This window comes from Scophthalmus maximus, chromosome 22 (genome assembly GCF_022379125.1).
Source record: "Scophthalmus maximus strain ysfricsl-2021 chromosome 22, ASM2237912v1, whole genome shotgun sequence".
NCBI lineage: Eukaryota > Metazoa > Chordata > Actinopteri > Pleuronectiformes > Scophthalmidae > Scophthalmus > Scophthalmus maximus.
The window spans coordinates 9,034,366-9,062,060 of record NC_061536.1 but is presented as its reverse complement, the minus strand read 5'-3'; the positions used below and the strand labels follow the sequence as shown (position 1 = coordinate 9,062,060).

The 27,695-nt window shown below is 42.9% G+C and overlaps 3 protein-coding genes across 16 annotated transcripts; all 3 read left to right on the top strand.

Moving 5' to 3' along the window:
• The first annotated feature begins 758 nt into the window (after nt 1-758).
• Nucleotides 759-21,787, top strand: ubap2l (ubiquitin associated protein 2-like). Of its 14 annotated transcripts, none has more exons than XM_047330004.1 (30): nt 759-842; nt 2,647-2,784; nt 3,340-3,417; nt 4,169-4,279; nt 4,897-5,071; nt 5,739-5,876; nt 6,429-6,477; nt 8,492-8,536; nt 9,646-9,752; nt 10,040-10,099; nt 10,197-10,249; nt 10,405-10,490; nt 10,941-11,121; nt 11,260-11,458; nt 11,659-11,984; nt 12,126-12,298; nt 12,470-12,590; nt 12,736-12,775; nt 12,918-13,116; nt 13,558-13,624; nt 13,899-14,217; nt 15,087-15,175; nt 15,286-15,339; nt 15,435-15,516; nt 15,995-16,212; nt 16,495-16,600; nt 17,862-17,987; nt 19,507-19,574; nt 19,673-19,873; nt 20,361-21,787. In XM_047330004.1, the coding sequence occupies exons 2-30, from the start codon at nt 2,689-2,691 to the stop codon at nt 20,454-20,456; spliced, it is 3,663 nt and encodes a 1,220-aa protein (XP_047185960.1). In that variant the 5' UTR covers nt 759-842; nt 2,647-2,688; the 3' UTR covers nt 20,457-21,787. The 14 variants fall into 14 exon arrangements, with proteins under 14 accessions (XP_047185960.1, XP_047185959.1, XP_047185962.1 ...); XM_047330003.1 differs by lacking the exon at nt 759-842 and adding an exon at nt 1,149-1,304; XM_047330006.1 differs by lacking the exon at nt 759-842 and adding an exon at nt 1,320-1,488 and having other exon boundaries at nt 12,500-12,590; nt 12,924-13,116.
• Nucleotides 21,788-22,207: 420 nt separating this feature from the next.
• On the top strand, nt 22,208-24,621 carry hax1 (HCLS1 associated protein X-1). Its single transcript, XM_035620092.2, has 7 exons — nt 22,208-22,407; nt 22,695-22,951; nt 23,230-23,408; nt 23,505-23,568; nt 23,668-23,804; nt 23,913-24,033; nt 24,139-24,621. The coding sequence occupies exons 1-7, from the start codon at nt 22,340-22,342 to the stop codon at nt 24,210-24,212; spliced, it is 900 nt and encodes a 299-aa protein (XP_035475985.2). The 5' UTR covers nt 22,208-22,339; the 3' UTR covers nt 24,213-24,621.
• Nucleotides 24,622-25,517: 896 nt separating this feature from the next.
• LOC118291701 (cilia- and flagella-associated protein 20-like) lies at nt 25,518-27,678 on the top strand. The gene is made up of 6 exons (XM_035620094.2): nt 25,518-25,712; nt 26,230-26,309; nt 26,400-26,511; nt 26,697-26,885; nt 27,270-27,383; nt 27,495-27,678. The coding sequence occupies exons 1-6, from the start codon at nt 25,629-25,631 to the stop codon at nt 27,498-27,500; spliced, it is 585 nt and encodes a 194-aa protein (XP_035475987.1). The 5' UTR covers nt 25,518-25,628; the 3' UTR covers nt 27,501-27,678.
• The last annotated feature ends 17 nt before the right edge of the window (nt 27,679-27,695 follow it).

Genomic DNA, 27,695 nt, shown 5'->3' with positions numbered 1-27,695 from the left:
AAAAAGTCAAATTTTGGAAAAATTCCCATATATTCCCATATTTAAGTACTTTACAACAATATTACCATACATCAGTCGTTATCTTTATTGTAACATAAGTTAGGTAGAAATAGTAATATATTTCACACTATATAATATCAAGGTACTCATCTTGTTATTGGAAACATTGGAATAAATGTCTTTATGTATTTTAATGATTGGGGACTTGTGATCTACAATGTCTAGGTTTTGTCTTGTTGTCCTTGTGCTGTATTTGTATCTTTTCTATTTCTTTTATTCTCTGCTTATATGGACCTTCTGTGTGTGTCTGAAATAAAGATTAATAATATCAAATTATGTTGTTATGTTATGTAATTAGAGTTCTTGTAAATATGTTATTTTCAAATATAATTGACCCAACTGTTACGCATTGAAGCAATTACTTGACAAAAATATAGCTAATCATTATTACCATACTACCATTCTTATAAATACATATTTTTTTCATATTTATAATTGTTACATGTAACCATTGTTTACTGCATCAGTAAAATATAGTGAGTGTATATACATGAATATGTGTGGTATTTGCAAAACATTCCCATATACTAATATATTTTTATGTATTTATATTTATTATTCATTTTGTGTATGAATTTATATTTATTTTTTATAACAATCAAGATTTTAAAGGTGCAATTGTGCTCACTGAGATCACAGATCACAGGCCTGTATGTGCCTATGATCCTTTGATCACTGCACCAGGGCTATTGTGTGATAGGATTTCCAGTAACGATTATCAAGAATTGGAATGAACAATTCCAACTGTGCATGAGTTACTTACTAATCAACAAGCACTTTTGGTAAGTCTAGCAAGTAAAAACGCAGCCCACTGTAGCTGGCAGAATACTGTAACACACATTCTATTATAGGCTACAAGACAGCTTTGAACCCCATCATTTTAGCATCAGAAGGCAATTGTGGCCTTTACTTTTCGTTTCATTTTCCAACCCTGTCTTTTGTGCGGTTGCGACATGTGAACCTCGAGTGTCTTGTTCAGTGTAATATTTTCTTTGTAAAGCTCTTTTTTTTTATAAAAAAACCCCCCAACTTTTTATTTGTATTTATATTTTACTACCCCCCGCTGATTTCCTGGGTTTATTACCAGCGGAGCTGTTCCATCCCCATCGCTGACATATCATGACTCGGTTGACGATATAAATCTATACGAGCGAGTGGTCACGTGTTGCGGGTCCCGTTTCCTCGAAGCGCCGTGTGGACCACGTGACGCAGCTCTCCGCGGTGTCAGAGTGGAAAAGAAACAGGTAAATTCACAGTCTCTCGCTCATTGTGCGAGCGAGTCGGTCCGTTGTGGTTTTTCTCATCCTAGTCATCACAATTTAGGGCGCAGGGATATAATATCCTGTCCTAAATCCGACTCGAAGGTCGACAACGAGGCCACTTGTCGGTCGGTTGTGTAGCTGTGTTAAATATTGAGCCGGGTTTCTGGTCAGTATCGTCTGATATTTATTTTCATATTAGGGGCCTGCAGGCCTGCCATTAGCCTCGATGTTTCCTACGTGACAAGCCCGGCTTTCAGGTGTACATCTGGGCCAGACTGATGGAGAACGTCGCCTAATAGCGGCGCGGTGTCGGAAGTGGCCGCTTTTAGCCAACTAGCTAGTTTTGTTGTAGCTACGTGAAACGACGGTAGTTCGTAGAGTTAGCATGGCTAACTGGTCGTTAGCCGACAAGCCGGGGGCGACGCAGCGACATGGGCGTCTTTTCGGTTCGTCCGGTCGAACGCGAGAGCTCCGTTGCTCGCTGGTTGCCGATCAGCTAATGAACTCGACAGTGGCCACTCGCAGTCGGCCAGCGCGAACAACTGAGCGGCGCCCAAGCCAGCAGTCGGCACTGGGTTGGCTGGCTGGCTAGCTAGCGGCGGTCAAAGTTAGCCTCGTAGTCGCCATGAGGCGAAGCGATGAGAAGCGGAAGCCCACCAAGACTCTAAACCTGGTTGCTCTCCCCTCGCTCATTAGCCAGTTGGCTAGCGCTGTGGCCATGCGGCTGGCTGGTGGAGTTAGATATCCTCGACGGGGCCCGACTTTGGGCTTGTTTGTGGGCTAGTCCAAACAGGCTTTTACGTAACGCATGCACGATTAGGGAGTAGCTGTCGAGAGCAAGATTAACAGTTTGCTGTCGGAGAGAGATGCAACCGACGGACTCGACTGTCTGCATCCGCTGACTCGTATTCGATGCCAATATATCTGTCATCGGTCGTGTGGTCATTTTTCGTTTCACAATATGGCTTTATTAAACGCCACTAATGCCATTTCGATATTGCACGAGTTGCATAATGTTCCGAGGGGGTAAATAATTCAACCAATGTTGTGCAGTTGCACTGTGAGAGTGGCGAGCAGCAACACCCAGAGTAGCTCTGGTTTGAGACATTGTCCCAGATAGGGGCTGAGAAGCATCCTTTGTTAACGTGTTGCAGACATCTCGGAATCAAAGCTGATTGTGTTGTTATTGCTGAGCACTCCCTCTGTTTGGCAAACGGTTACCAAGCAGTTTGAGGAAGTGGGATTCATGTGTATGACATAAATGGGTCATAGTCACAAGTCTGTAACGCCCCCCTCTCTCTCTCTCTCACCTTTCTCTCCTTAGGTGTTATTCCTTTGTAAATACTGTTATTTGTATATACTGTAAATGATGACGTCCATGGGCGGGAACCGAGGCCGGGGCAGCTGGGATCAGACACAGGGCCAGACACAGAGCCAGACACAGCACAAGCAGCGGCCTCAGGTACCCTCACCACCTGTCACACTGCACAGATGCAGAAGGATTTTCATCAGGGTTGATTGTAGGCCAATCGAATGTTACTAAATGTTACTAATTTATTGGGATGATAAGTGTTTGGCGGCAAAGGTGAAAAGGTATGTAATGGATTGTGAACATTTATGTTAGTAAGAACCCTATTGCATGGCCATTTGTCAAGCTTCTCCTAGACTAAAGCTAGGTACGTGCTGTGGGATAATCAGGACTGCTTACCCAATATTTTGACAGTCAGGCTATTCCCTGATTTTAGGATTTGGGATTACAGCCACAGTCTGATCCCGACTGATCAACTCAGTCATTGTAGAGTCCAACAAGACCGTTTGGTTGCCATTGACCACAGAACACTAGTGCTAATGTAGTGTAAGTATAAAGTGGACATTGCATCTATGCTCACTGCCATGACAGAAGAGTAAAGAAAAGTGAATGGTTAAAATGAGTTATTCCTTACTGTCTCTACACAAATCAAAGCTTGTTGCGTCTTTTTGTTGACAAATGCTGGATGTTTCACTCTTCCTGGTACAGGCTACCGCAGAGCAGATCCGACTCGCGCAGATGATTTCAGACCATAATGATGCAGACTTTGAAGAGAAGGTCAAACAGGTGAGCAGATGCACCACATCCTTACGTCCCAATTTAAAATCAGTTCTTGCTCATTTGAAAATGGTTAGAGGCACTACTTTTTTCTTAGCACTGATACATAAAGTATTACATCTATTGTGGTTTGCATGGGATGCATATTTGTGTTTCTTATATTATGCTTTGCATAATGGGTTTTTGTCAAATGTCGTCAAGCAGAAAGTCAGTGAGTCAACATTCAATCCATTATTTTTAGTCTGCAATGTTGGATTGTAAATCATATCATTCTCAAGAAAGGACTATATTAAAAAAATTGTTTGTAAATACATTTAAATACTTTGGACAAAATAGTGACAAGCTCTAGCTCCACTCTATCATACACTGGATGACTTATCTGCACTTAATCCTACTCATCAGGTTACCATACCCATGTAGCTCTACATTTATTTTCATTGTCATTTGGAGAAAGACTTATGCATGCCTGATTATAGTATGTAGTCATTTCAGAGAATGTGAAAGAGGTCATGTTTTCACAATCTTTTTGGAAAATTAATCTTGTACAATATAGTGTCCTCACCAAGATCCTGAATCCCTGCTGGTAGCAGGTGTTCTTTTCTTTAGCTAATCATGTGTGGTGACGTATTTTTGACAGTGGTAGATTTTTTTTTTACTTCTGCATATTGCTATGTTCTTAAATGTTTTTGTTTTCAACACTCGGCACAAGTCAGCAGGTCTTTTTAATAAGAGTCTCATCATGCCACTGCTTCTTTTCCAGCTGATTGACATCACAGGCAAAGACCAGGATGAGTCTATGATCGCACTGCACGATTGCAATGGGGATGTCAACAGAGCCATTAATGTCTTGCTCGAGGGTAGCCCAGACACTGTGAGTATTGGTTTTATGTGAGGGCCGGCTCCCGGAGAAATTGGGGCTACACTGGGATATAAAATTCAGAAAAGAGTGAAAATGCACAGCACATGAAACAGACCTGAAAAGGGGTTCAGGTACTTTGATCCAGGTTCGATGGAGAAAGTAATGGGCTGGTTCAATATGTCTCCTTGGGAAATTACAGAGGAGGAACAAAATTTGTTTGTTTGTTTGTTTTCGCTTTGTAATTAAAAAAGTGGGTGACACATCTAGTCCACACTTCTTTTAAGTAGTCACAATGTAGTCTTATCACTAGAAACCTTCTTTTTTTTGGTCACCAGTTAACTTATCAGTGTCTCCAGTTGGTACCACACTGAATCCAGACCATTGCACAACCCTTAACAAACATTCGATAAATTATAATAAATATGGATTGTTTATTAATTTCTTTTCAGTTTTTAATGTGTTTTAGCTGTGTACATTGTCCTTTTGTAATGGCAGTTATCTTCAGATGCACTAGAATTGACCCTCACTTTTTTAAGTGAGTGTTTTCTATCTTGTTGACTCCACACCCAGTCAATAAATGGAGCAGTACACTGATTTAACTCTGTGCTGTGCTGTCTCTACCTCTTAAGGACTCTTGGGAAATGGTGGGGAAGAAGAAAGGGGTGTCAGGCCAGAAGGAGGCGAGCCAAGCAGAAACCGGAGAGGAAGGAAAAGAGAACAGGGAGAAAGGAGGAGAGAAAGACGTTGCACGTCGTCGGGGTGGAGCTCCACGCAGGGGCCGTGGAGCCAGCAGGGGGCGAGAGTGTACGTCTTTACAATTCCTTCATTTTAGCATTATTTGTTAAGTTTTAGAAGCAGATCTAAAAGATAAAAGTTTTTCCTTTGTCCTCTTCTAGTTGTAAATCGTTTTTGGTTATCCAATATTTGATATCAGTAATGCGTTGTGTGAGGTCATACACATATAACCCTGTGTCATCAGCATAGAAGTAATATGATATGTTATATTGCTGAATGATTGCCCCAAGTAGGAGCATATAAAAATCATACTGTATTTGACCAAGAATTGACCCTTGAGGGATTCCATATGGAATACCTGATTTCAACTGATTCAAAGTTACTAACAGTTACTTATGGGGATTTGTCAGATGAAGTTAGTTCAAGATTACAGAAAATATAACATAAGGGGTCCCATGGAAAAAAGTAGTTTCATGACATCACCTGCATGAAATCAAGTAAATCTATCCAAAGTTGCTTTACGGCACATCTTGGTTTGAAGGTGGAGATAAACATAAATTTATAGACAGCAAGAGATTCATTAATCATCTTCAGTTTGACTGAGTTGCCATTCAGGCTCTCAAACAGTCCTACAAATTTTGATATCGTTTCATCTCTAAACTATATGAAACATGCTGATGTCTGCATGGTCTTGAGTGTCTTAATTTGATCCCACTGTGTCTCTCTTTAACTCAAGTTCGTGGTCAGGAGAATGGCTTGGATGGCGGCAAGGCTGGAATAGCTGGAAGAGGTGTGGAACGAGGTGCAGAGCGAGGTGCAGAGCGAGGTGCAGAGCGAGGCCGAAGGGGAAGAGGCAGAGGAAGAGGGACTGTCGGTGAGTGGCTGTAATCATCTTTGGTCAAAGTCCTTGGTGAAGGAAATGTATCAAATCAAAACAAGGTGACATCTTGAGTAAGGCTGTGCAATGTGACCAAAATCTCATTTCCCAATAGAGGAGTTTTCGTATCCATATAACGATACATAAAGTTACTTGTTACATCTACCATTTTTCGACAAAGGTTTTGTATTGGCTGGTCAGAAACATTCTTTTCAGATTTTGCCCCATTCTGTATCCCGTTCATTCTCCTCCATGTTTGTAAGTGTTGCATTCATGAACATTTCCTGCCTGCATCTGCACTGTGTGGAAGAACGTCAAGCATAATCCAATTGACGAAAAATATTGCCTTTGAGTAATTTGTGGCACTCCTAAAAATAGAATAATGTGAAATGCTAGTAATTTTTCTATCACCACACATTGTATACCCACATATCGCACAGCCCTAATATTGGGTTATATTTTATTTTTACATAAAATACTGCCAGTTTTTCTTGTGACAATAGTCACAAGAAAAATAGAAATTAAAGTAAGCTGTTGTTGTCTCCCCAGGAGTGTCTGGACCACGGCGAGGAGGCAGATTTTCAGCGCAGGGCATGGGGTAAGGGAACACCTGCGTTGCTTAAAACCAGAGGGCCTTTTGTTCCTCTTGTACCTGTTGCCATGGTCACCAGAGAGCAGGACCCCGGCTTATTGTTAAGCCTTAATCCAAAGGAGGAGGGGACATACATTAGCCAATGGTATAGCATTGCATGGGGTGAATAAGTCTGTTTGGGGAGTGTTTAGTGTCTAAACTTTTTATTTAGAGTGTAATTTGGATAGACCTACTTAGAGGGGTGTCAGGGACCCAATTGGCTAACTTGACAGTCTCTGCTCTCTGGCCCTGTGCTGTAGCATTATTCCGTTTGTGAGCTGGCATTTTATACTGGCAGCTCGACTAGAAGGTGCCATAACAGAGGAAGTACTTCTCTAAACTGTGGTGGCATTCTTGATTCATTTCAGTGTTACTTAAATCGGCAGCATTGCAGTAAGACAAGTTGTCATAACAAATTTCATGCCTTTGATGATAAGCAGTCAGGTGTAATGTGACGTTACTCTGCAGTTTTAGGTTTTTAACTCCCCTTGGGGTCTGCTGAAGTAACGCATGTGACATAATATGGTTTTCTCTTGGGAGGTTAAGGGCTGAGTGGCTTCCACCCAAGAGGAGGCTGATTTTTATTTACTCTTACGGAATTTGTTTTTGAATATGTACTTTAAATCAAGTAAGAGTAAGAGTTCCATAATATATATATTGTACACAGAGGCTCAAAATGTAAAGGTGCTTTGTCAGCAAACACATTTGTTCAGGCGGTGTTAATCTGCAAATTTGTTTTACAATTTAAAATATACTGGGGCATGTGGACCCAAATGATAACTTGCATGTCTTGAGAGCTGTGGGGTGGAGGACGCGCTTCCCTCTCCAGTCACTCACACGCATTGCTTGCTGAGGCGCTTTCATGTTACCTTACCTCCCATCTAAAGATACACAAGTTCTTTGATCACTTTTGCTTCTTCTTGCCAACATTCACGGTTTACCCGCTTGGCTTCAGCATCATGTAAACAAAGTTACTTAAAGAGGCGGAAGCGGCCTTTAAGCAGATGATGGGTTTGATCAGGTTTTTTACTGTGTGATTAAATGATATTGTAAAAGCTGAGAAGGCTTTTATTGGTACCTTGTGCTAGTGCTTTCAAGATGATGTCAAGGAAGCTTGTACCAGTCAACTCACACACCCATCTTCTGCCAAAACATCATGTTTTCTAGAATGGCATAAAAGGAGATAGGGACTAGATATTGCGAAGAACGAGAGAACACAGCTTCATTCATTATTTAGCCAGTGCAGTTGTACCACAGTATTTGTTGGCTCATTCACAGTGCTGTCTTTGGGGGCAAGTGTTTGCAGCCTTTGTATGTGAATTCTCTGAATTTTAAGAGAAGAAACCAAGGGAAGAGATGGGAGTCCCAGTCTGTTGTATCCTAATAGGCCTCTCCTTGTTTGCAAAATGCAAGCGTTTTGAATATTTCAAATATTTAATGACACTGCAACAAAGTATTAAAGTAGTAAAGAGATTTTAGTTGCACACTCCTGGAAAAGGGGCTTTAAATTTTTTTAACTGTTTTCAATTTAAGCTTGTCATGGTTTTTTTGACGATTAAATATTAAATGTCTGTAACAAATGTAGTTGCATTGCAAGAAAGTGAAATCATTCCAATTGTAAAAAAAAATAAATAAATATATATATATATATATATATACACCACATGTATGAAAAGGATTGCAACATTTACCCAATGCATAACCGCCATCTTCTAGCAACAGGTTTTGTTTGTGGTGGCATTGTGTGTACCTCTGGTGGGATGGATTTCTTGAACCATGACAAAAAGCACACTGGCTTGCCCTTGCATAGTAGAGTGACTGACAAATGTGAAGAGTGTGTGTTACCGGACTGATGCAGGTAGATCAAAGGCATTTTGTTTGTGCTGCTGCTAAGGATTGTGGTCTGCAATATACAAATTTGATCTTCAACTTTTACTTTGTTGTGCTTCCTGTAATTGTTGCCATTATTTTTCCTCTAAAGCCAGATTGATAAGGGGCCCACATATGATATTGCAGGAGGTGAGAGGTGAGTGAATTGCCTCTGGTGTGTCTGTTATTCTTGCTTTCTTTAGGGAGATATTTGAGTACCATTAAAAATGAGCTGAGTATCAAACATCATTCTATTAATATGATGCGACATAGATTTGACCAGTCTGAAATTGGATGTTAAATCTGTTCATTCAAGCCATAAATAGCCTCTGATTTGAACTTGAAGGATTCAGGACAAAATAAAAACACCTTGTTTGGCTTGACTGTACAAGTGGTGTTGTACTTCACCATGTTGCTAGGTGGCACCAGTTAAACATTTTTTTCAGCATACATGGATGTGTCAAATTAAAGATAGACATGCAGTATCAGGAAAGAGTTTGTTAACGATCAACAAAAAAATTATTTAGATGCCTTCTCCCCCTCATTTGCATGTCTTCACCGAAACACAAACTTGCAGAGACAGTACTGGTTTCACCTCAGTCTCATGTGTTTTTCTCCTCTTGTCTTCTGCCAAAACATCTCTATCAAGTGAAAAGCCTATTGATTGTAACAATAATGCTGGGGACTTGACTCAAAACAATACTGACGGACTGAAACACATCTAAATCAACAATGCTTTAAACTGCTTAGCAGGAAAATAAAATCAATATCTTGTAAAGTTCTAGAAAGTAGAAAAAATAGAAAATTGATTTCTTATTTTTACATACCACTGACTGCATGCGTCTCCCGCTGCCGCTCAGCTCTTGAACTCATACATAAGTCTCTCTATCTATCACTCAGCTTAAACAACATCTTGTTTTACTGTGTTAGAGAAGGTAAGAGACCACATCTACCAGCATTGTTACACAGCACAATTAAGTGATCGCACATTCGAGCCCATCTTTCAAATTGCTCTCTGTGAGCCTCTATAGGATTTATTAAAATAATAATAATTAACCTTGAGCTGTCTGAAAATATGCTGTGTTGAATCCTTTAAATTGGTGGGAATTGGGCCTGGAAAGTCTTGGATTTGTAGTAAGCTAAAATATGGACCTGAGATATTTGTGTGAGCTCCAAGCTGTGGCTGATGGAAATGGTCAGTGCACATGCTCAATTCACAGATCAAATATTTTCTTTCCTTCTTTTTTTTTTAATTGTCTCTCATAGAACATTCAACCCTGCTGACTATGCAGAGCCAGCCCAGACAGATGAAAACTATGGAGGGGGCAGCACCTGGAACAACATGGGAAACATGGAGCTGGAAGAGTCGGCTAGTAAGTTAATTTAGAAAGGTTTACCATCCTAACAATTTTTGAAATGTTGTTTGGCATCTCAAAGAAGCTCCAGTAAAGATGAAAGTAAGGGTTCGTCTTGTGTTCAGAGGTTGATTGCTTTTTGATACTGGACATTCATCAACCATGCAAACTGATTGATCCCAGTCATGCTGTATTCCTAGTAGATCTTTATGTCCAGTTGTCAGTGTACCCAGGTAAATACAAGGATAACCATCTTTCCATTACATTCTTCTTTGATCCCCAAACCTCCTTGTCTTTGATTTCAGGGTTGGAATACTCTGCAGGAGAGGGAACAAATTACCCACCCAAGTTTGACTCTGCTCCTGGTAAACTTGTCTTCACTTCTTGTTTTTATGCATTCTTTATTCTGTTGTAGCTCTCTTTCCCCGTTACAATATCAAAGGTTTTATCTTTGACTCGTAGGTGCGTGGAGGACTCCCACGGAGGAGTGGGGCACTGAAGACTGGAATGAGGATGTGAGTGATTCAGAGCTTGACCTTATATTCTAAACACACGATTATGTGAGAAGCAGTCAGAGAAGTTTATGCATTTTCACTAATGTGGGAATTCTTTTAATAATGGTTGCGTGTTTTGCCCTTTCAACCTCAACTTCTTCCATCCTCCTCTCCAGCTTTCAGAGACCAAGATATTCACAGCATCCAGTGTGGCGTCTTTGCCTCTGCCTCAAGAGAATGTTACCATCACCAAAGGACAGAGGTGGGTCAATTCATGCTCTCTGTTAACTTTTCAGCAAATTGCTTTTCCAGGAACTGGTTGAGAGAAAAATTCCATTTGTGTCATTACACTGTTTGATGGTTCAACTGGAGTTATGACGTTGTCATTCCAGCCAGTTTTGAAATATCAAATGAATGTCAACGTGGAATTTAACTTGATTACGTTGATGTTAAAAGGTTGGTGATTAGGTCATTTGTTGGTCCACATAAAATTGATCGTATACAAGCAAATCAGTCAAATATGAGTGACTGAAAACCTTTTGAATACCTTCTTAAATGGTTTGTCCAAGAAAACCATTTGTCATTTTCATTAATAATTATTGAAAATCAGAAGCATTTGCCGCCATGTTATAGTTATAGTGATTTGTAAGGAAAGTAATGTTTCAGTTCACTTTTTAAATGTCAACTTATGCCATTTTCTTCCTTCCTACAGGATTGACCTTGCAGTGCTCCTGGGGAAGACTCCCCCATCCTCCTCCTCCGAGGCAGAAAACCCCCCCATGGAGGCCACCCAGCCTTCCTCCTTGTCCCAGTCACTGGTTTTCAGCAATTCCAAGCAAGGGGCCCCGCTCTCCCAAACAACTTCCAGCACCCCTTACACCCAGCACAGCATGGTGAGACTCACCGGTTTAAGAAGGAATAAGAGATTTACTGATGGAAAATGATCCCTCCTAACCAGATGGGAGAACGGTCATGTTGTAATTTCACCAGCAATTTAGGTAATTGTGTCTCATAATCTACCAATATTACAGGTCAGCATGCTGAGCAAGGGATTCGGGGATGTAGGAGATCCTAAAGGAGGCAGCACAGGGACCACCGGCTCTCAGTTCCTGGAGCAGTATAAAACAGCCCAGGCGCTGGCCCAGCTGGCAGCCCAGCATTCCCAGACGGGACCTCCAAACACAACCCCTTCATCCTGGGACACCAGTGCCACTTCACTGGGACAATATGGTGAGATAACACCCTGCTGTAATAACTGTCGATCAAACTAAATACCCTGTTGAAAACACCTGTTGGACTCCCTTTGATCGTGTTAATGATGATGTTTACTTTACATATTGTATTTAGTTATGTATCACATCCAGTATAGGACAATCTGAACTGCTTTCATGGTTTTCTATTCCAACTTTCTGTCCTCATTCCCTTTCCAGATATGAAGACTCAGACCGAGTCTGTGGTCCATTCGCCCTTTACAAAGCGGCAGCCCTACCAGGCCACCACCGCAACATCGTCCATGTTGGATGTTTTCCTGCCTCCTTCCTCGTCTGTCCCCACGTCTTCTTCGTTACCCCAACAAACAACATCCTCACCCCACGCAGTGCCTCCGCCTGCGTCATCCCTTCCCAAAATGGCAGCAGTCCCGTCTCTAGGTCAGCAAGTTTCTCCAAGTTCTTCAGATGCCCATGGTTCAAGTCCACTGCCTTTGCAGCAACACAAACTCAAACAGCAGAAAAAGAGGACCTCCATTACAACAAAGGTAACGTTCAAGTCTTCAAATGCTTTTCAAAAATGCATACATGATACTATAATAGTAACCGTGTCTTTTGAACCTTCAACTGAAGTTTGAAGAATAGTTGAAACAGTGTAAACTCAATGAAATGCTCCTGTTCCTCCTCAGATTCCGGCCATGGCAGTGGAGATGCCCGGCTCAGCAGATATTTCAGGCCTAAATCTCCAGTTTGGAGCTCTGCAGTTTGGGTCAGAACCAGTTCTGTCAGAGTACGAGTCCACCGCTACCACCACAACACCAGCCAACCAGGTTCAGAACAGTCTCTACACGAGCCCCAGCAGGTGTGTACAACAAGACATAAGACAGATGTTTCTCCATTTTCTTACGCATCAATTATATGAAGTGCTCTTAAAGAGCTTTTAAAATTTTACTTTTAAGCAGAGTCACAAACACTGATTGTTCTCTAAGAACACAGTCGGACTTAGTCCTGTCAATGCCATTACAATCTGCAGTGAGTCGACTCCAGCTCTTTCCAACTCCAGCCAGGTGGACCTGTACGATCAGAGAGCGCCTCAGACACGACGCTACCCTCCTTCAGTCTCCTCCTCCCCTCAGAAGGAAATGCAGCCAAAGGTAAGGCCAAATCTGACCTGTGTTCATTATCAAACGAGCTTCCCGATGACTGTTTCCAAAAACCCAACACCCATCTACTTGGGTGTCAATGGCCTGTTTCCATAGAAACCTCTGAGCTCACCTTCATTGTTTTGTTTTTTTACAGAATGGCTTCAGTTCAATACAAGCAACGCAATCTGTGGAAGGTAAGTAGCTATTTACAAAGCTCTCCATTTCTGACAAGTATTGTTGAAGTTGTCTGAGACATGTAACACGCACGCACGCACGCACGCACACACACACACACACTCTCTCTCTCTGATTTTTTTCCTCATCCCCTCTCCCCAGCTGCAGTAGGCTCTGCAGGCTCAGTCAAGCCGGCCTCTAATACAGCCTCGGCGGCATCTGTCTCCAGCATGGGCACTTTGACTGACAGCGGCCCAGTCCCTGCCTCCTTGTTGGCTACATCCAATCAGGTGTCCCTAAGTGCTATGGGGCACAGTGAAGATCTGTCTCCAAGCACCATGCCTCCCCCTCAGCACAACAAGTGAGATAAATAAACACACGTCATAGGAAATTAACAAATATCTTTTCTCGAGGCGCAAATCCAAGGGTGAATGAGCTTTCTCCATCAGGGCCCCTCGACTTTGGAACAGCCTGCCTGATGAGATAAGGCTGGCAGAGTCTGTGCCTTCTTTTGTCACTTTTAAAAAAACATTTCTATAGACTCACTTTTATGTGATGTCTTTTTATATCTTTTTTTTATTCAGATATGTGACCTGAAATCCATATTATTGTTGGAATGCTGATTTTAATTGTCCGATTTGTATGTTTTTGTGAAAGCACTTTGTGAAGCTACATCTGAAAGGTGCTATATAAATAAAATTATTATTATTATTGAGTTATGACCTTGGCAAACACAAGTATCAGGTAATGTGATGTGGTGTTGGGTGAAGCAACATTCTGAACCTTCCTGTCGTTTTCACAGCTCTCACCCATCACAACAGAACAACCTTGCTCCATCTTCAGTCCGGTCGTCCAACTCAAGCTTAATGGTTGGTTCTTTACATGTTTATGTCCACATTAATACCACCCCTATCATGTGGGTCTTTATATATTATTTTATTTTGCTTTTATAAGATGTTTTTTTTAAACCAGACAGGTGGCTTGACTCTGTCACATGCTTATGCAGGAGAGTGCATCTCCCTCCATCTCTGTGAGCATTTTTATAGCTGCGTTTCCTGTGATGACAGACCGAACCATTAGACGACCATTCGCTCTAATGGAAATGTAATTTCATCTTTCTCTCTCATTCCCTCCATCTCGCAGCATCCCAGTGTAGACGGTGACTCGAGCCTACACACCTCCTCCTTCCCTTCTTCCGTCTCAACCGTGCAATCTTCATCAGTCCCCTCCTCTTCCTCGATGGCTGCCTCCGCGCACGTGTCCCTTGGGGGCCCTCAGACCTCCTCGGTGGGCCCAGCCACGGTTTCAGCCCCTTCCGGCCTCTGCCCCGTCAGCAGTCTGGCCATGGGCCTCAACACTGCCTCCATGGGTGTTCCAGCTGGAGTTTCAGTCTCCGCCACAGCTTCAACCATTCCCTCTTCAGCAAATTCCTCTTCCACACGCAGCTCTGCGGCGTCCTCAGGTTAGACATGAACACAAGCCCGACAGTGTTCGTATGGAAATCATGCATTAGGAAATTATTGGCATATTGGCAGCCTGTATTCGATTTTTGATGGATTGTTGGTGTTCTGGAATCAAAGGCATGACGAGTAAAACAATAGTGTCTGCAACTGGTCCCACCATGTTTCAGGTGATTGTATGTTTGTTACCTCACGGTGCTGAAGCTATACCAGAAGTACGAGTTTTTGACTGCTCATTGTCTCCGAGTTAAAAAAGAGATTACACACTGCCCCTTTGTGTCTGTCTGGGGTAAGATGATTGGTTTTCATTTCCTCTGCATCACTGGCAGCGTCTCCATGTGTCTGACTCACCATGCTCTCATTTTGTTCGTTCTCTGAAACTTGTTTTGCTTCTTTCACACGTTAAATGTTTTCCTCTATGCTCCCTCTGCTGGTGAACAGTTTTGTGGTGTAATGTAGGCTTGTCCTTTATTGATGCAGCTGATGAAATAAATTATTAGAACTTGGTTTGATGCTGCAGAGAATGAAATGTGGAAGAATCGCCACGAACACAAACACGCTAATGCACAAAGATATTTTCAGACAAATCGCTAACAGGATAGGATTATGAGACTTTTATATCCCAAAGGTCGTCATCTTCCCTGTGACATCATAACGTTCATCTTGGCTTTCTCATACACGCGGTTATTTTACATTAATTTCAGCAGAAGACTACAACAAAGCAAAATGTGAAGAAAAAAAATTTAAGCTGCCTGAATATTTATAATGTACTGTATACTATTGCATTGCACATAGATATAGATTTAGTGGCATTGTCTTCTATAGAAAAATCTATAAATTCTTAATATTTTACATCGTCTTGTTCATACAGGGAAAGCACCTCCGAACCTGCCACCCGGAGTGCCCCCTCTACTGCCCAACCCCTACATCATGGCCCCAGGACTACTGCATGCCTATCCTGTAAGCTCATGACAATCTAAATATACAGTATCTACGCTTCACCTGTGCTTACTGCATTGTTTATTTTGCTTTATTGATACAGTAGGTAACATCCTCTTGTTTTGTCTCAGCCTCAGGTGTACGGCTACGATGACCTACAGATGCTTCAGACAAGAATACCGCTGGTGAGTGTTCAATTGCTGTAATATAAACATAATGCACAAGTCATACATCCTTCTTTTTCTTTAATATATATATATTTTTTTTTCTGTCTCCTCAGGATTATTACAGTATTCCCTTTGCAGCGCCCACAACTGCACTGACTGGCAGAGAGGCCAGTCTGACGAACAACCCTTATTCTGGTGAGCCATCCGCTAACGACTACGTCCATGACCAGTTGTTAGCTGCAAATCAAAGGTTTATGTAACACTTGATGATAACCATATTTAATATGATAATTCTGACAAAATGCAGTTGGGTGTTGTCACGGTTACGGATATAAACCCGAGTCTGGCATGTTAATGGTGAACCCAACTGTGGTAAGACATGGGGCTTATCAGGAGCATATTGGTCACATGGCCCCAATAATGATTCCAGTATTCATAATTTTATGTTCTTAAAGATATATGAATGCTCTATTGCAAAGATGAAGGGCAGTGGGATAAATTTAAATCTTTTTTGGTGATGATTGGCTAATAATGTTCTATCCAGCTGATAAAAAGGAGTTTTGAGGGTCCATTTTTGGTGGGATATTCAAAAGTTTGTCTTTTGTTTAACCGGAGAGGTGATGATTTTCTGTTTATTATTATTTCATACACACTCTGTCCTTTTCCCGTGCAGGCGACCTGTCAAAGTTTGGTCGAGGTGATGCATCATCCCCGGCGCCAGCCACCACGTTGGCTCAGACACAACAGAACCAGACCCAGACGCATCACACAACGCAGCAGACCTTCCTCAACCCGGCGCTGCCGCCTGGCTACAGCTACACAAGCCTTCCATACTACACTGGCATGCCCGGGCTGCCCAATACCTTCCAGTACGGACCTGCTGTGTTTCCGGTGAGGAAAAAAAGACTTATCACAAGTTTGACTTTGTGTTTGATTCTGTTCCTGGCCTGAAGTAGACAGGTGACATTCCACAGAAGGATACATGATTTTGATCCATGTGACTTTTGCTTCAGGGAAATTTTCAGGCTGCTGCTATTAAAACAATACAAATGGGGGGGTGGTGGGCATAACTATGACCTTTCTCATTATGTACTTTATTCAAAACTTAAGTTTAAATTTGTTTTCTTCTGACTGACCTGATGAAATAACATCCCATGTTTTTTTCCCATCCAGGTGGCTCCTACCTCGTCAAAGCAGCACGGTGTAAATGTCGGCGTCAACGCCTCGGCTACACCTTTCCAGCAGGCTAGTGGATATGGTTCCCATGGATACAGCACTGGTGAGGCACTAAACCATATGGAAATGGCATGTTTAGAGGGGTCATGCAGGTCCTGCTCTGTACACCTGCATACCAATAACTGATTCTCACAATGAGCCCGTTGAATTCTCATTGGTGTGGCGTTGACATTCATTTGAGATTTGCAGCGTCTGCAAGCATAAACACGATGTTTGTGTCAAGACATTTGTTCTGCTTGTGTCAGGATGGATGTTAACGGATCCTAAAAACATTCTTGTCTGTTGATTCTCACTTGAACTGATGACCTCAAAGTCTTAAAAACAATGTTTTCAAATTAAGCACGAGTACATGTTCAGGTTTAGATGTGTCTTTTGGAAATGCTGTGCATCTTGTACACAATCTGTATCGCCCTGTACTGTACACACGAGGAACATGCCCCAGTAATCCAGCTGCTTTTTAATGACGTATCTTCTCATGATAAAATATATGGGAGAGAGAAGAGGGGCTTGATCAGTGGTACCTGGCTACACAAGTGTAAACGGAGGGGTTGGACGATCGGTCCCTCTCGTCCCCCGTGGCTCCGAAAGTGGAGTTTGATCAAGGACTTTACCGCTCAACCCATCTCCTGCACACACGTCCATCATAAACACATGGACAAACGGAGCACCCATCATCCTCCTCCCAGATTTCCTAATATGACAATGCTTTGAACCCATTCTTTCAGAAGTTTCATGTTTTCCTAGTGGCCTTCTGGATTCTACTCTATTGCCTTTTATATTATTTTTTTGTTTTGTTTTGTTTTTTGCTGTGGTATTATTTTCTCGCTTAAATTCATCATTCAGTATCCACCTTTTGGTCACATGTGCAACACCTGTCTGTTCTAAGCTGCACCATCTGCTGCTTTCTGCCATCACCCAACTAGAGCTCCCTCTCCACTCCCCCACCCTCCCATCCCACACACACCCCCCTGCCTGCCCCCTTACTCCCCCCAACCTCCTTCCCTTCAGACTTGGGTCAATTAGTACTTGCAAATGATGGCTAGCTTTGAACCCGACGTGCCTGCTGTACTGGATTGTTAGGCTTTGCCACGCAGGACAATGCAGTTGGTGTCAAAGTTCAGATTATTAGGTACAGTGTTTCCTGCTATTGACACTAACTGTATTGTCAAAAAACTTGTCCACATGGTACACGGATTCAAACAAACGCTGCTAATTATTTGCAACTGCTATTTGAGGCAGGTCTGCCTCCCCCTGCCTGGTGTGTCTAATGCTGTGGGCTGCGGCTGTGTGTCTGACTGTTGCAGGCTATGAGGATGTGGGCCAGGCTTCAGGGAGTGGGGATTTCTGTAAGGGCGGATACGGCACTGCCGTGGCCGCTGCCGCTTCTGCACAAAACAAGCAAGCCAGCTCCGTCACCGGGCCTGGAGTCGGTGAGTGCCGCCACATGCCAGATTAAAACGAAACGAAAGAACACAAACCCTGTCCCTTCCCGTCTTCCTCCTTGTGTCACCAACCATCCCTCTCCCTCCTCTCTGCTCTCGTTCCTTTGCCTCATTGCTGATGAGCTGTGCCTGTGGGAAGAGCCGTCGCTACATGTGCAGTGCAGTCATTGCCATTCTGTCCGTCACCTGTTGTCTTCCAGGGTAACTCTGCAACAAACCAATCTGGCTCTTATGTTGTAGAGTTATGTTGTGTAATTATCAGATAAAGTGACAAAAATTGTGGTAGCTCAATGGCTGTGGCTTCCGAAAACTGATGAGTTACTCTGGTTGACGCCGTCCCGTGTGTACCCTCTGTGTTGCTTGCTCTTCACTCATGTAGTCATTGCTGGTGTGTCCGTTTCCAGAGTACCAAGCTCGCTGCCCCATCCGTGAAGTGAGAGGGCAACACTGTCTGATATTCTTGACCGAAATAAAGCTGTGATTTACAGAATGAGAGCAGTGTTTGAATATTCAGTTTGAAGAGCTTCATCACAAGCAGCTGCACGTAACCACCTACACCGAGTTCCAGAGTGAAAACAAATGTGCCTTGTAAATATGTCCTTGAGGGTTTTATGTGTATATTTGGTGTGTTGTACTGTATTTGATATGACAAACCTCATGAGGGTTAAAGATTGAGTACCCAAGCAAGACAACAGTAGGAAATGGCACCAACGTTTGAGTATTTGCACTCATGCTAAGTGGCACAGGAGCACATTCTTCCATTGACTGTAGACTGTCTTCATCGTGTTTTTTTTTTTTTTTGTCTGGTTTTTCATTTTCATTGACTTTTCCAATCACATGTCATGTCATTTAGACGACTGACAAAATCTGTAACAATATAATAATTGATAGTTTACTGGTTCCAACTTTTCCCAAGCATATTTGCTGTTCTTGTTCTGATAGTAATCTGAATAGCTTTGTGGGGTTTTGTAATTTAGAAATGCTATCTTAGTGAAACTGTAGGGGTTTTCTTTGGATTCTATAGATTATTAATTAGTACATGTATGGAAAATCTTATCAATCAATAACTACAACAAAAAGAGAAATCAGTTTTTATAGGGACTCATCAAGGTGATGACATTTTGGCATAAACATGCCACTAGAATGGAGACTTGAATGTCCGAGTCTCCAGGTTTTGCACACCAGTTGACCCTGTTCTGCGTCTCCTTGGCGATACGGGGGGGGTCAGTGTCTGCCAGAACAGCCTGAGCCACAACCACCGGATACAGACACAAACCAGTCGCTGACTGGAACTGATCTGCTGTTACACCACCTTACTCGTCCCGGATCAGATTTTTAAAGTTTCCATAAAAGTCAAATTACATATTTTAGGACCATATAGCATTCATGCTGATTAGAATCTCATTATAACCATGTGGCTGGTCATGGTCAAGTCCTTAAGTCAACTTTACACGTCTGTTTTACCAGTTGTGGGACTGTTTGTGTCCTGTTTCCCATGTCACTGCAGGAGTCTCCGTGACATCGAGCAACACAGGGGTACCAGATATTTCAGGGTCTGTTTACACAAAGACGCAGGTAATTACATAACGTGAACGTTGAGATGAATATTCCAAGCCCTTCCTCTGTTTGCGTTTTCCTCAAGCAAAAATGTCCTTTTGTCTCTCTCCCTCCAGCAGTCTTTTGAGAAGCAGGGTTTCCACGCTGGCACGCCGGCAGCTTCATTCAGCCTGCCCTCGGCTTTGGGCAGCGGGGGACCCATCAACCCCTCGGCGGCTGCTGCTGCCTACGCCCCGGCCCCATTCATGCACATCCTGGCACCGCACCAACAGCCCCATTCTCAAATTCTGCACCACCACCTGCAGCAGGACGGACAGGTAGCCCACATGCTTTTTATAGATGTGTTTGTTTCTTTCTTGTCCGGTCGCTTTCAATCCCCCATTTTTCAACTCACTAATCACTATATCTGTCAAGCTCTTGTTGAGACCACAGGGTCTTTGAAAAACAATTCTACTTTTAATTTATTAATTAAATGAACCAAACTGTGTAAAAACATCTTCAGAGAATTAATAAATAAAATAAGGCCCGACAAGTAAGAGACTGTCTATTAAAATGGCTGTGATTCCAAAAAATGTTTAATGCAATATATTTTGTTGAACCCTGTCTATTTAAGCTGAACGTCTACACGTACACCTTGATCGGTGTCATTTTTTCAAATCCGTTGTGGCCATGTTCAGAGGCAACAATATGTGAAGTGTCACTGTCCTGACTGTATAAAGACGGATCATGTAATTAAGCTGCACAATGTTTTGTGAAAACGCAAGTTGTGACTGCTCACTGAACTCTCTCTCTCTCTCTCCACAGAGCGGCACTGGACAGCGCAGCCAGAATGCTTCCATTCAGCAGAAGTCTCAGATCAACAAGTCAGCATACAACAGCTACAACTGGGGTGCAAACTAACCCCCACCCCCCACCCTGTGAACGAAGCAAGGAGGGGGCTCGTCACTCCCTCTGCAAAAACAGCCTCCACATATGAAACTCCCTGTTCCTCCTGCAGAGACGTCCCTCCCTCGTCTCTTGGCCCAGCACTCCTGCAGCTCCGACTGCGGTCAGAGGAGGTGCTGTGCCGAGAGAACGAGCACTGTAAGGATGCACGGATGGGTGGGAGGGACAGAGGAGTGACCGGAGCTTAATGGTTATAGAAATACACCATCAAGAGGTGAAATATTGATTGTTGGGAATTTGTATATTGTAAATCCCTCCGCCCCTCCCCCTTTTTCTTTCACTTGTATGTAACATAGAACTGTTTTCTAAAAGAATGAACATTTCCTGTGCTTATTTTGTCTTTCCCCCCCATTTTTTTCTTGCTGATGGGGAGGAATGAAGTAATATCTTTAGGTGGGGGCGGGAGGGGGGGCAGACTGGTTTTGTATATCTCACGCTCTACTCCCCCACTCCTTAATTTAGGTGGAAACATTTCCATCCCACAGAAAATATTCAAACAGTAGTTTGGTTAATTGCTGTTTATTGTGGGGTTTTTTTCCCCCCCCTCCATTCATTTTTATGTCATTTTAAGTTTGAAGAAACAATTCTTGCAATTGGTAGAGTTGTGAAGTTTATTTTTTACCAAATATAGATATATTATATATAAAGACATATAAGCAAGCTCACTGGATTGGACTGTGAGGAAAGTGTTTGTCATGTGACTGCGTGCATGTTTGTACACGGGGGGCTGTGGTTGTGTTACTGTGCTTTGTTTTTTTTGCCAAGCACAGGGTTTTTCATTATCCAACACTTGTACAGTAACTGCTCCCATGAATTATAAATATGTTGCATAAAGGTCTCACTATTCTGCAAGAGATGTTGAGAATGGTTTCCAAGGCCAATACACACCCAGTCTGCCTTCCAGTGTGTTTTTTTCTTTTCTTTTCGAGGCCCCCCACCTCCTCCCTGCTCCACCACCCACGCCCCTGACATTGTAAGGAAATTGCAGCATTGAAAACTGATGGACAGAATTGTACTATGGTTTTTTTTTTGTCAGTGATTTATTTTTTCTTTTTGTACTGTGCGTTTTAAAAACAAAAACAAATTTAAATGGATAAACTTGTCTTGTACATATATAAAAAAAAAAAAAACCCCACAAGTACTGTAGTCCCCATTTGTTCGATGGCTTTTCTCCTTTTCCTTCTCAGATCCTTGCAGACTTGTTAGCTTTTTGTTTCATATATTTTAATTTTTATTTTGTAAAAATATATAAATATTAAGTAAATAAATGAGAGACGTTTTCATCATTTTGGATGTGAATGTCTTTTAAGAAAGAGTGTGTGTGTGTGTGTGTGTGTGTGTGTGTGTGTGTGTGTGTGTGTGTGTGTGTGTGTGTGTGTGTGTGTGTGTGTGTGTGTGTGTGTGTGTGTGTGTGTGTGTGTGTGTGTGTGTGTGTGTGTGTGTGTGTGTGTGTGTGTGTGTGTGTGTGTGTGTGTGTGTGTGTGTGTGTGTGTGTGTGTGTGTGTGTGTGTGACAGTACTTGGGTAAATATACTTAAGTATCATTCCAAAGACTGACGGGTCGAATTTAAGGCAGAAATGTACTTCAAAGTACAGTACTCGATTAAATTGTTTTCCTTCTTGCCTTTGAAGTCAAATGTTTCTGCTGCGCGTCCCTTGTGTTCTTTACGGTAGCGTAACCGCGTGACGATTGATGACGTCACTGAAAGATCTAGAACACTTTACGACAGTGTTGACAACTGCGACTTTCTGCCGCTGGTGTAAACATATACACGCCTTCGTATTGTTTTGTTTCGTTAAAGTCATTATTTAGTTTTGTACAGAAAAGGCTGTGGCGACATGAGTGTGTTCGACTTATTTCGCGGGTTCTTCGGAGTAACACCCGGGGGCCACTACCGCGGCCGAAGGTGAGTTGACGGAGCCGAGCGCAGTGCTGTCGCTCGGCTGAGCTAACAGAAGCTAACGGAAGTTGGGAACATGAACTCGGTCGGTGCTGTAGCTGGACATGCTGTCGGTCAGTTAGGTAACGGTGCGGCTTTACATTAGAGAACCACAGGGAACCCTGCAGCTACCACTCTTGCTGCTTTACCTAAACTTGCACTGACCTGGGGATTAATAAGATCCCGAGTTTTGGGATCTATTAACCAATCAAATCACATTAATAATTAGATTTTTACTTACTGTAATGTGTCAGGGACCCCTTCTTCGATGCCATGACCCATGATGAGGATGATGAGGAGGAGGAGGAGGAGGATGGTTTCTACTATGACGGGCACCGGGGGGACCAGCAGCCGGATCCCTCTGACGGTGCCTGGAGGTTTGGCTTCAGTCTGGGCCCAGATGGGTTCAGGGCCCAGGAGCCTCCGGTGTTCGGCCAAGTCCTCCGGGAGATGGAGGAGATATTTTCCCTAATGGGCCGCTGGGACGGACAGCCAGAGTCTGGACACCTTGGTACAAAACACTGAGCAGCGATTCCTTGTATTAATCCTCATTATCCAGAACAGTAGAAATGACTATGTTGTAGGACCTAAGACTAGAGGTTCTGTATCATTTTTCACTAACCATGATTCGGTAACCTTTGAATCAGAATATATTGTCAGTTTATGGGAGGAAGATGCTTACGTCGCCTTATTGATGATAAAGTTTTTTTCACACACAGACCTTGTTTCATTTTCTTTTGTTGCATTCCTCAGCTTTAGATTCAGTCTCTGGTTTGCTTCATGTTCTAGGTGTCCCCAGTATCACGCCGTCGCCACCGTCTCAGGACAGAGTTGAGAAAGGAGGAGGAGGGGGATCCAATGGGAACACCCTGAGAGACTTTATGTTTAAAACCCCTGACAGGGACCCAGGAGGGCCCCAACCAGGGCTGGCTGGAGAGCCCAGATATGAAAGCCGCCAATTCTCCAAGGTAAATGAGACACTGGCTCCAACTTCAATTTCTCCATTGTGATTTTATTTCATCGACAATAACCACTCCTGTATTTTTTATCAAATATTTTTTAAGTTCCATGAGCTTTGGAGACAGGGGCTTGAGAAAACCCGAGCAGAGGAGCACAAAGGAGACAGAGGTAAAGGGGGGGATTCTTTTAATCCGTTAGAAAAAGAGATGCGGTAAATGTACTGTGTGATTTCTGCCTTGTGTCCTGCTCACTGTCTCTCCTCTCCAGACCTGGACTCTGCAGTGTCCTCCGGGGGCCTGGATCGGATTTTGACGCCACCTGCTGGTGAGACGCAGAAGAGCCAGCCCAAAATCCGATCATTCTTCCAGTCAGTCACCGTCTCCAAGGTGGTGAAACCTGATGGGGTAAGAGAGAAACTTAATCTAAATCTTATTGCTAATAATATATCCTTTTATCTATGTTACCACTTGTTGTGAGTGAATTTGTCTTTAGTGTTGGTGCCTGTGTGTCAGACTGTAGAGGAGAGGCGGACAGTTCGAGACGGCCAAGGCAATGAGGAAACCACTGTGACCCGCTCAGGAGGTCCTGGGACCCTGGAGGGACCAGACGATCCAACTACACCTGTTCTGCCAGGTGAGCTTCTCCCCACCTACCTTTTCAAACCCTCTGCTGACTCACTGCACGTGTTCAGAGTTTAGTTTTTAAGTTATTCATATGTCCTTGTTTCTTTTATCCCAGGTGGTCAACGCCCCTTTTCACACATGCGGGATGACGACTCCTTATTTTCCAAGTTTTTCGGAGGGTTTAAATAATGTTGTAAAGTGACATATCCTCTCTGAGTGACCGTAGCTTTTATTCTCTGATAATATTTCAGTCGGAGTTTGTGTTTTTAAAGAATTGATCCATACATGGACAGAACACTTTCATGAACTACAGTTGCCAAATTTGATTTGGAGTAAGGGTCACTGGTCTGATGATAACGCCGGGTTTACAACTGACCATGAAGCTGTCAAGCCTGGAGAAACATCAGGTCCTGAGCATTTCACAGTTACATGCTTTATTTTTGTATTATGTATGTGTGGGTGCGTGTATGTGTGTGTGAGTGTTTGATGAATCAAATAAAGGGTCTTAATATATTTCCAAAAAAAGAATTGTTCATGTTATTTATTTTTTTACATGTCTATTTAATAAATATTTTCTGCAGCTAGTCTTTGCTGTTCAGCAAATGTTCCTGTCACATTTTAACATTATTTCTACAGGTAATAACATCCTGGTGTATTGGACACATTATTTTCCAACTCTCGCAGACTGTCGTCTGAACAAGAGGTTTTTAAGAGAGCTGAGTGGTTTTTCTTCAGACACACTGATTCTGAGAAGGTTTAACTCAAAAATGCTTTGCGTGTTTTGTATAATTGCTCATCCTTGTATTTTAGATCCTGATTTGGTATTTAAATGTTATAATTTTTACTGTTACAACCGCGCAGTTCACTTGATATTTATGGGAGGGGGTTTCCACTTGGGATTTCTAGCCAGTTTAGTAAACTTTGCTGTTTTGACAGCATTATCTGTTTTGATGTTGGTGTCTTGGGTTTTCTCTTTCTCACAGAACACTTGGACTTTTACATTTTAATATCCTCTTGAATGTTAAAGGCTGCTTACACTTCATTCAAATGAAGGGAGATGGTACGTATACTCAGAAACCCATTGACATCGCTGTTTATGATTTTTGGAGTTAAAAGCCAGAATTACACAAACTGCTCACTTTGTGTCTCAGAGAACTGCAAAAGTTGTTTCTACAGTCGGTACCTCAAACAAACAGGATTTAACAACTGAACATTTTGATAATACTTTGCAGATAATGTTTAAACTTTCTGATAATGTAATAAAAAATGTCTTAACCAATAATAAAGTCATCTCTGCAATAAATATTTATATAAACCGGGATGTTTTCAGACGCAAAAAGGAGGCGCCTCGTTTTGCGGCGGAAATCGCGTACGCCGCCGGAGCCTAGCAACGGTTGCGAGGATACAGTGGGCGGGGCCGCCTTTGAACCAGCGGGCTCTGATCTTTTGCTCGCTTCTGATCTTGACCTGTGACGTCATCAGCTCTACCACTTTTACAATGCGGCGAAAGCAGCGAGTTGGTTCGTGGCTTGAGTGAAATCACAGTTCAGCATGAATCTGTAAACAACAAGTGTTAGAAGAGTTAAAAAAAGAAAGAAAAAGGAAATGTCCCAAAACACATTTCAGAGCGGATTCTTGTCGATACTGTACAGCATTGGAAGCAAACCTCTTAAGATATGGGACAAGAAGGTAACCTCCGAACCACCTTTCCTCGACCTCAATGGGAATCGTCATGAGGTCGAGGAAAGGTGTCAAGGACGATTCATAGGACTTAGGAATAGTCGACAGCGGTGCTCGGAGAATCCGACTCCACTTACACATTACCACGACGTGATTGTGCGAGGGCGCATGTTGATGACGTGCGTCTGCCGAGGTGAAACTACACATCTCCGAAGATGGACTACAAAAGGCGCATCTTATAGGCTGAATCGTATAGGCTGAACATGGACAGCACAGTGGGGGGAAAAAGCATTACCAAGGTCGAAATTGAAGTAAAAACAATTATATAGAATCTAGGAAATTGAAACGATAAGGTTTGTGCCCCTGTCCAGGGCCGGATCAGGGTCCTGTGAGGCCCCACGGGGCACTTGTCTTTTGGAGCCCCCCACCCCTTATTATTTGTTTTTTTAAACAGTGCCGTTTACATGTGATTTCTCCATATATTATTCAACAAGATTTGGTGTTTATGTTTTGTTTTTTTTCACAGGTAAGAAATGGCCACATCAAGAGAATCACAGACAAGGACATTCACTCACTGGTGTTGGAGGTTGAAGGGACAAACATCAGGTGAGTTTGCTCAGGTCAACTTCCGTAAAACAAACTTATTGTCGTCGTCGTCGTCCCCCCGACTCACCTTCTTTCTTCTGATCCCGACAGCACCACCTACATAACATGTCCTGCAGACCCAAGGAAGACGTTGAGCATCAAACTTCCTTTTCTGGTCATGATCGTCAAGAACCTTAAGAAGTATTTCACCTTTGAAGTCCAGGTGGGGAAGGCACATGCCCTCGGGGTCTTGTCTTTTCGCCTCAGTGGCTCAAACATATATCGCACTAACAAATCCAAATTTAAACTCAGGAATGAGGTTTTATTTTGGATTTATTTAATTTAATTATTTGTAGGGTTGGGATTCATGGTCACTCATGCCTTCTCCCCCGCCTTTACAACTCTCAGGTGATAGACGGTAAGAAGGTTCGACGGCGTTTCCGGGCGAGTAACTATCAGAGCACGACGCGGGTGAAGCCGTTCATCTGCACCATGCCCATGAGGCTGGACGACGGCTGGAACCAGATTCAGTTCAACCTGTCGGACTTCACCAGGAGGGCGTATGGAACTAATTATGTTGAGACGCTGCGTGTACAGGTCGGTGCACAGAGACCGACGGGGAACCAGCTGTATTTTCCTGCTGCTGCGTACACTGTGAAGTCTTTATATTAGAGGGGGCAGTCTGCAATTTTGGGGAAAGCTTGTCTCTCGCTCTTTGCTGTTGTTGTGATTTTACTGCTCTGGCCGGGAGACCGACGTGCTAACCACAGGGCCAAAACCCCCGGAGCCAGGGCTGAGCTGAAAACCCTGATTCTTTTCCCCACGCGCACACAGAACCTACAGCTAAGCGGCCGTTGAGGAAATATTCGCAGATTTTTTTGAAAACCCGTATTGCCTTAGAATCGCTTACTGCCCCTTTAAGTATGTCTTTTCAACTGTTTTGTCTTTCTACTGCTAATGTCGAACCTGTTTCCCTCTCAGATCCACGCTAACTGTCGAATAAGGAGGGTGTACTTCTCCGACAGACTGTACTCTGAGGACGAGCTCCCAGCAGAGTTTAAACTCTATCTGCCCGTCCAGAACCAAAAGGCCAAGGTGAGACGTAACGCCTCCACGCACATCGTCTCGATCGTACAGTACATACGGTGTATACGTGTGATATATGTTTGATTAACACTCTTCTGTTTGTGTGTTTGCTTCTTGCAGCAGTAGATCGTTCCAACCTGAACCTTTCCCTGTCACCTGATGTGAGGTTCAGCTGTAAGACTTTCTGTGTGTAGAGATGTGATGTACGGAAGTGTGTTGCTTGGATCAGTAAAAGTTTTATGGTATAATTTCCGTCATAATTTCCTCTGTTGTAATAAAGCACAGGAAATTCGGGAATAATAAATGAACGTGTCTTCATTC

What these genes read in the sequence shown, in the direction of transcription:
- ubap2l (XM_047330004.1), top strand. Translation starts at nt 2,689, where the DNA reads ATGATGACGTCCATGGGCGGGAACCGAGGCCGGGGCAGCTGGGATCAG. An exon ending in CAGAGGAAGAGGGACTGTCG is followed by an intron (nt 5,877 to 6,428) that starts GTGAGTGGCTGT and finishes TTGTCTCCCCAG; the next exon opens with GAGTGTCTGGACCACGGCGA. An exon ending in CTGTTTACACAAAGACGCAG is followed by an intron (nt 19,575 to 19,672) that starts GTAATTACATAA and finishes CTCTCCCTCCAG; the next exon opens with CAGTCTTTTGAGAAGCAGGG.
- hax1 (XM_035620092.2), top strand. Translation starts at nt 22,340, where the DNA reads ATGAGTGTGTTCGACTTATTTCGCGGGTTCTTCGGAGTAACACCCGGG. An exon ending in AAAGCCGCCAATTCTCCAAG is followed by an intron (nt 23,409 to 23,504) that starts GTAAATGAGACA and finishes ATATTTTTTAAG; the next exon opens with TTCCATGAGCTTTGGAGACA. An exon ending in AGGTGGTGAAACCTGATGGG is followed by an intron (nt 23,805 to 23,912) that starts GTAAGAGAGAAA and finishes CCTGTGTGTCAG; the next exon opens with ACTGTAGAGGAGAGGCGGAC.
- LOC118291701 (XM_035620094.2), top strand. Translation starts at nt 25,629, where the DNA reads ATGTCCCAAAACACATTTCAGAGCGGATTCTTGTCGATACTGTACAGC. An exon ending in GTTGAAGGGACAAACATCAG is followed by an intron (nt 26,310 to 26,399) that starts GTGAGTTTGCTC and finishes TGATCCCGACAG; the next exon opens with CACCACCTACATAACATGTC. An exon ending in TTGAGACGCTGCGTGTACAG is followed by an intron (nt 26,886 to 27,269) that starts GTCGGTGCACAG and finishes TTTCCCTCTCAG; the next exon opens with ATCCACGCTAACTGTCGAAT.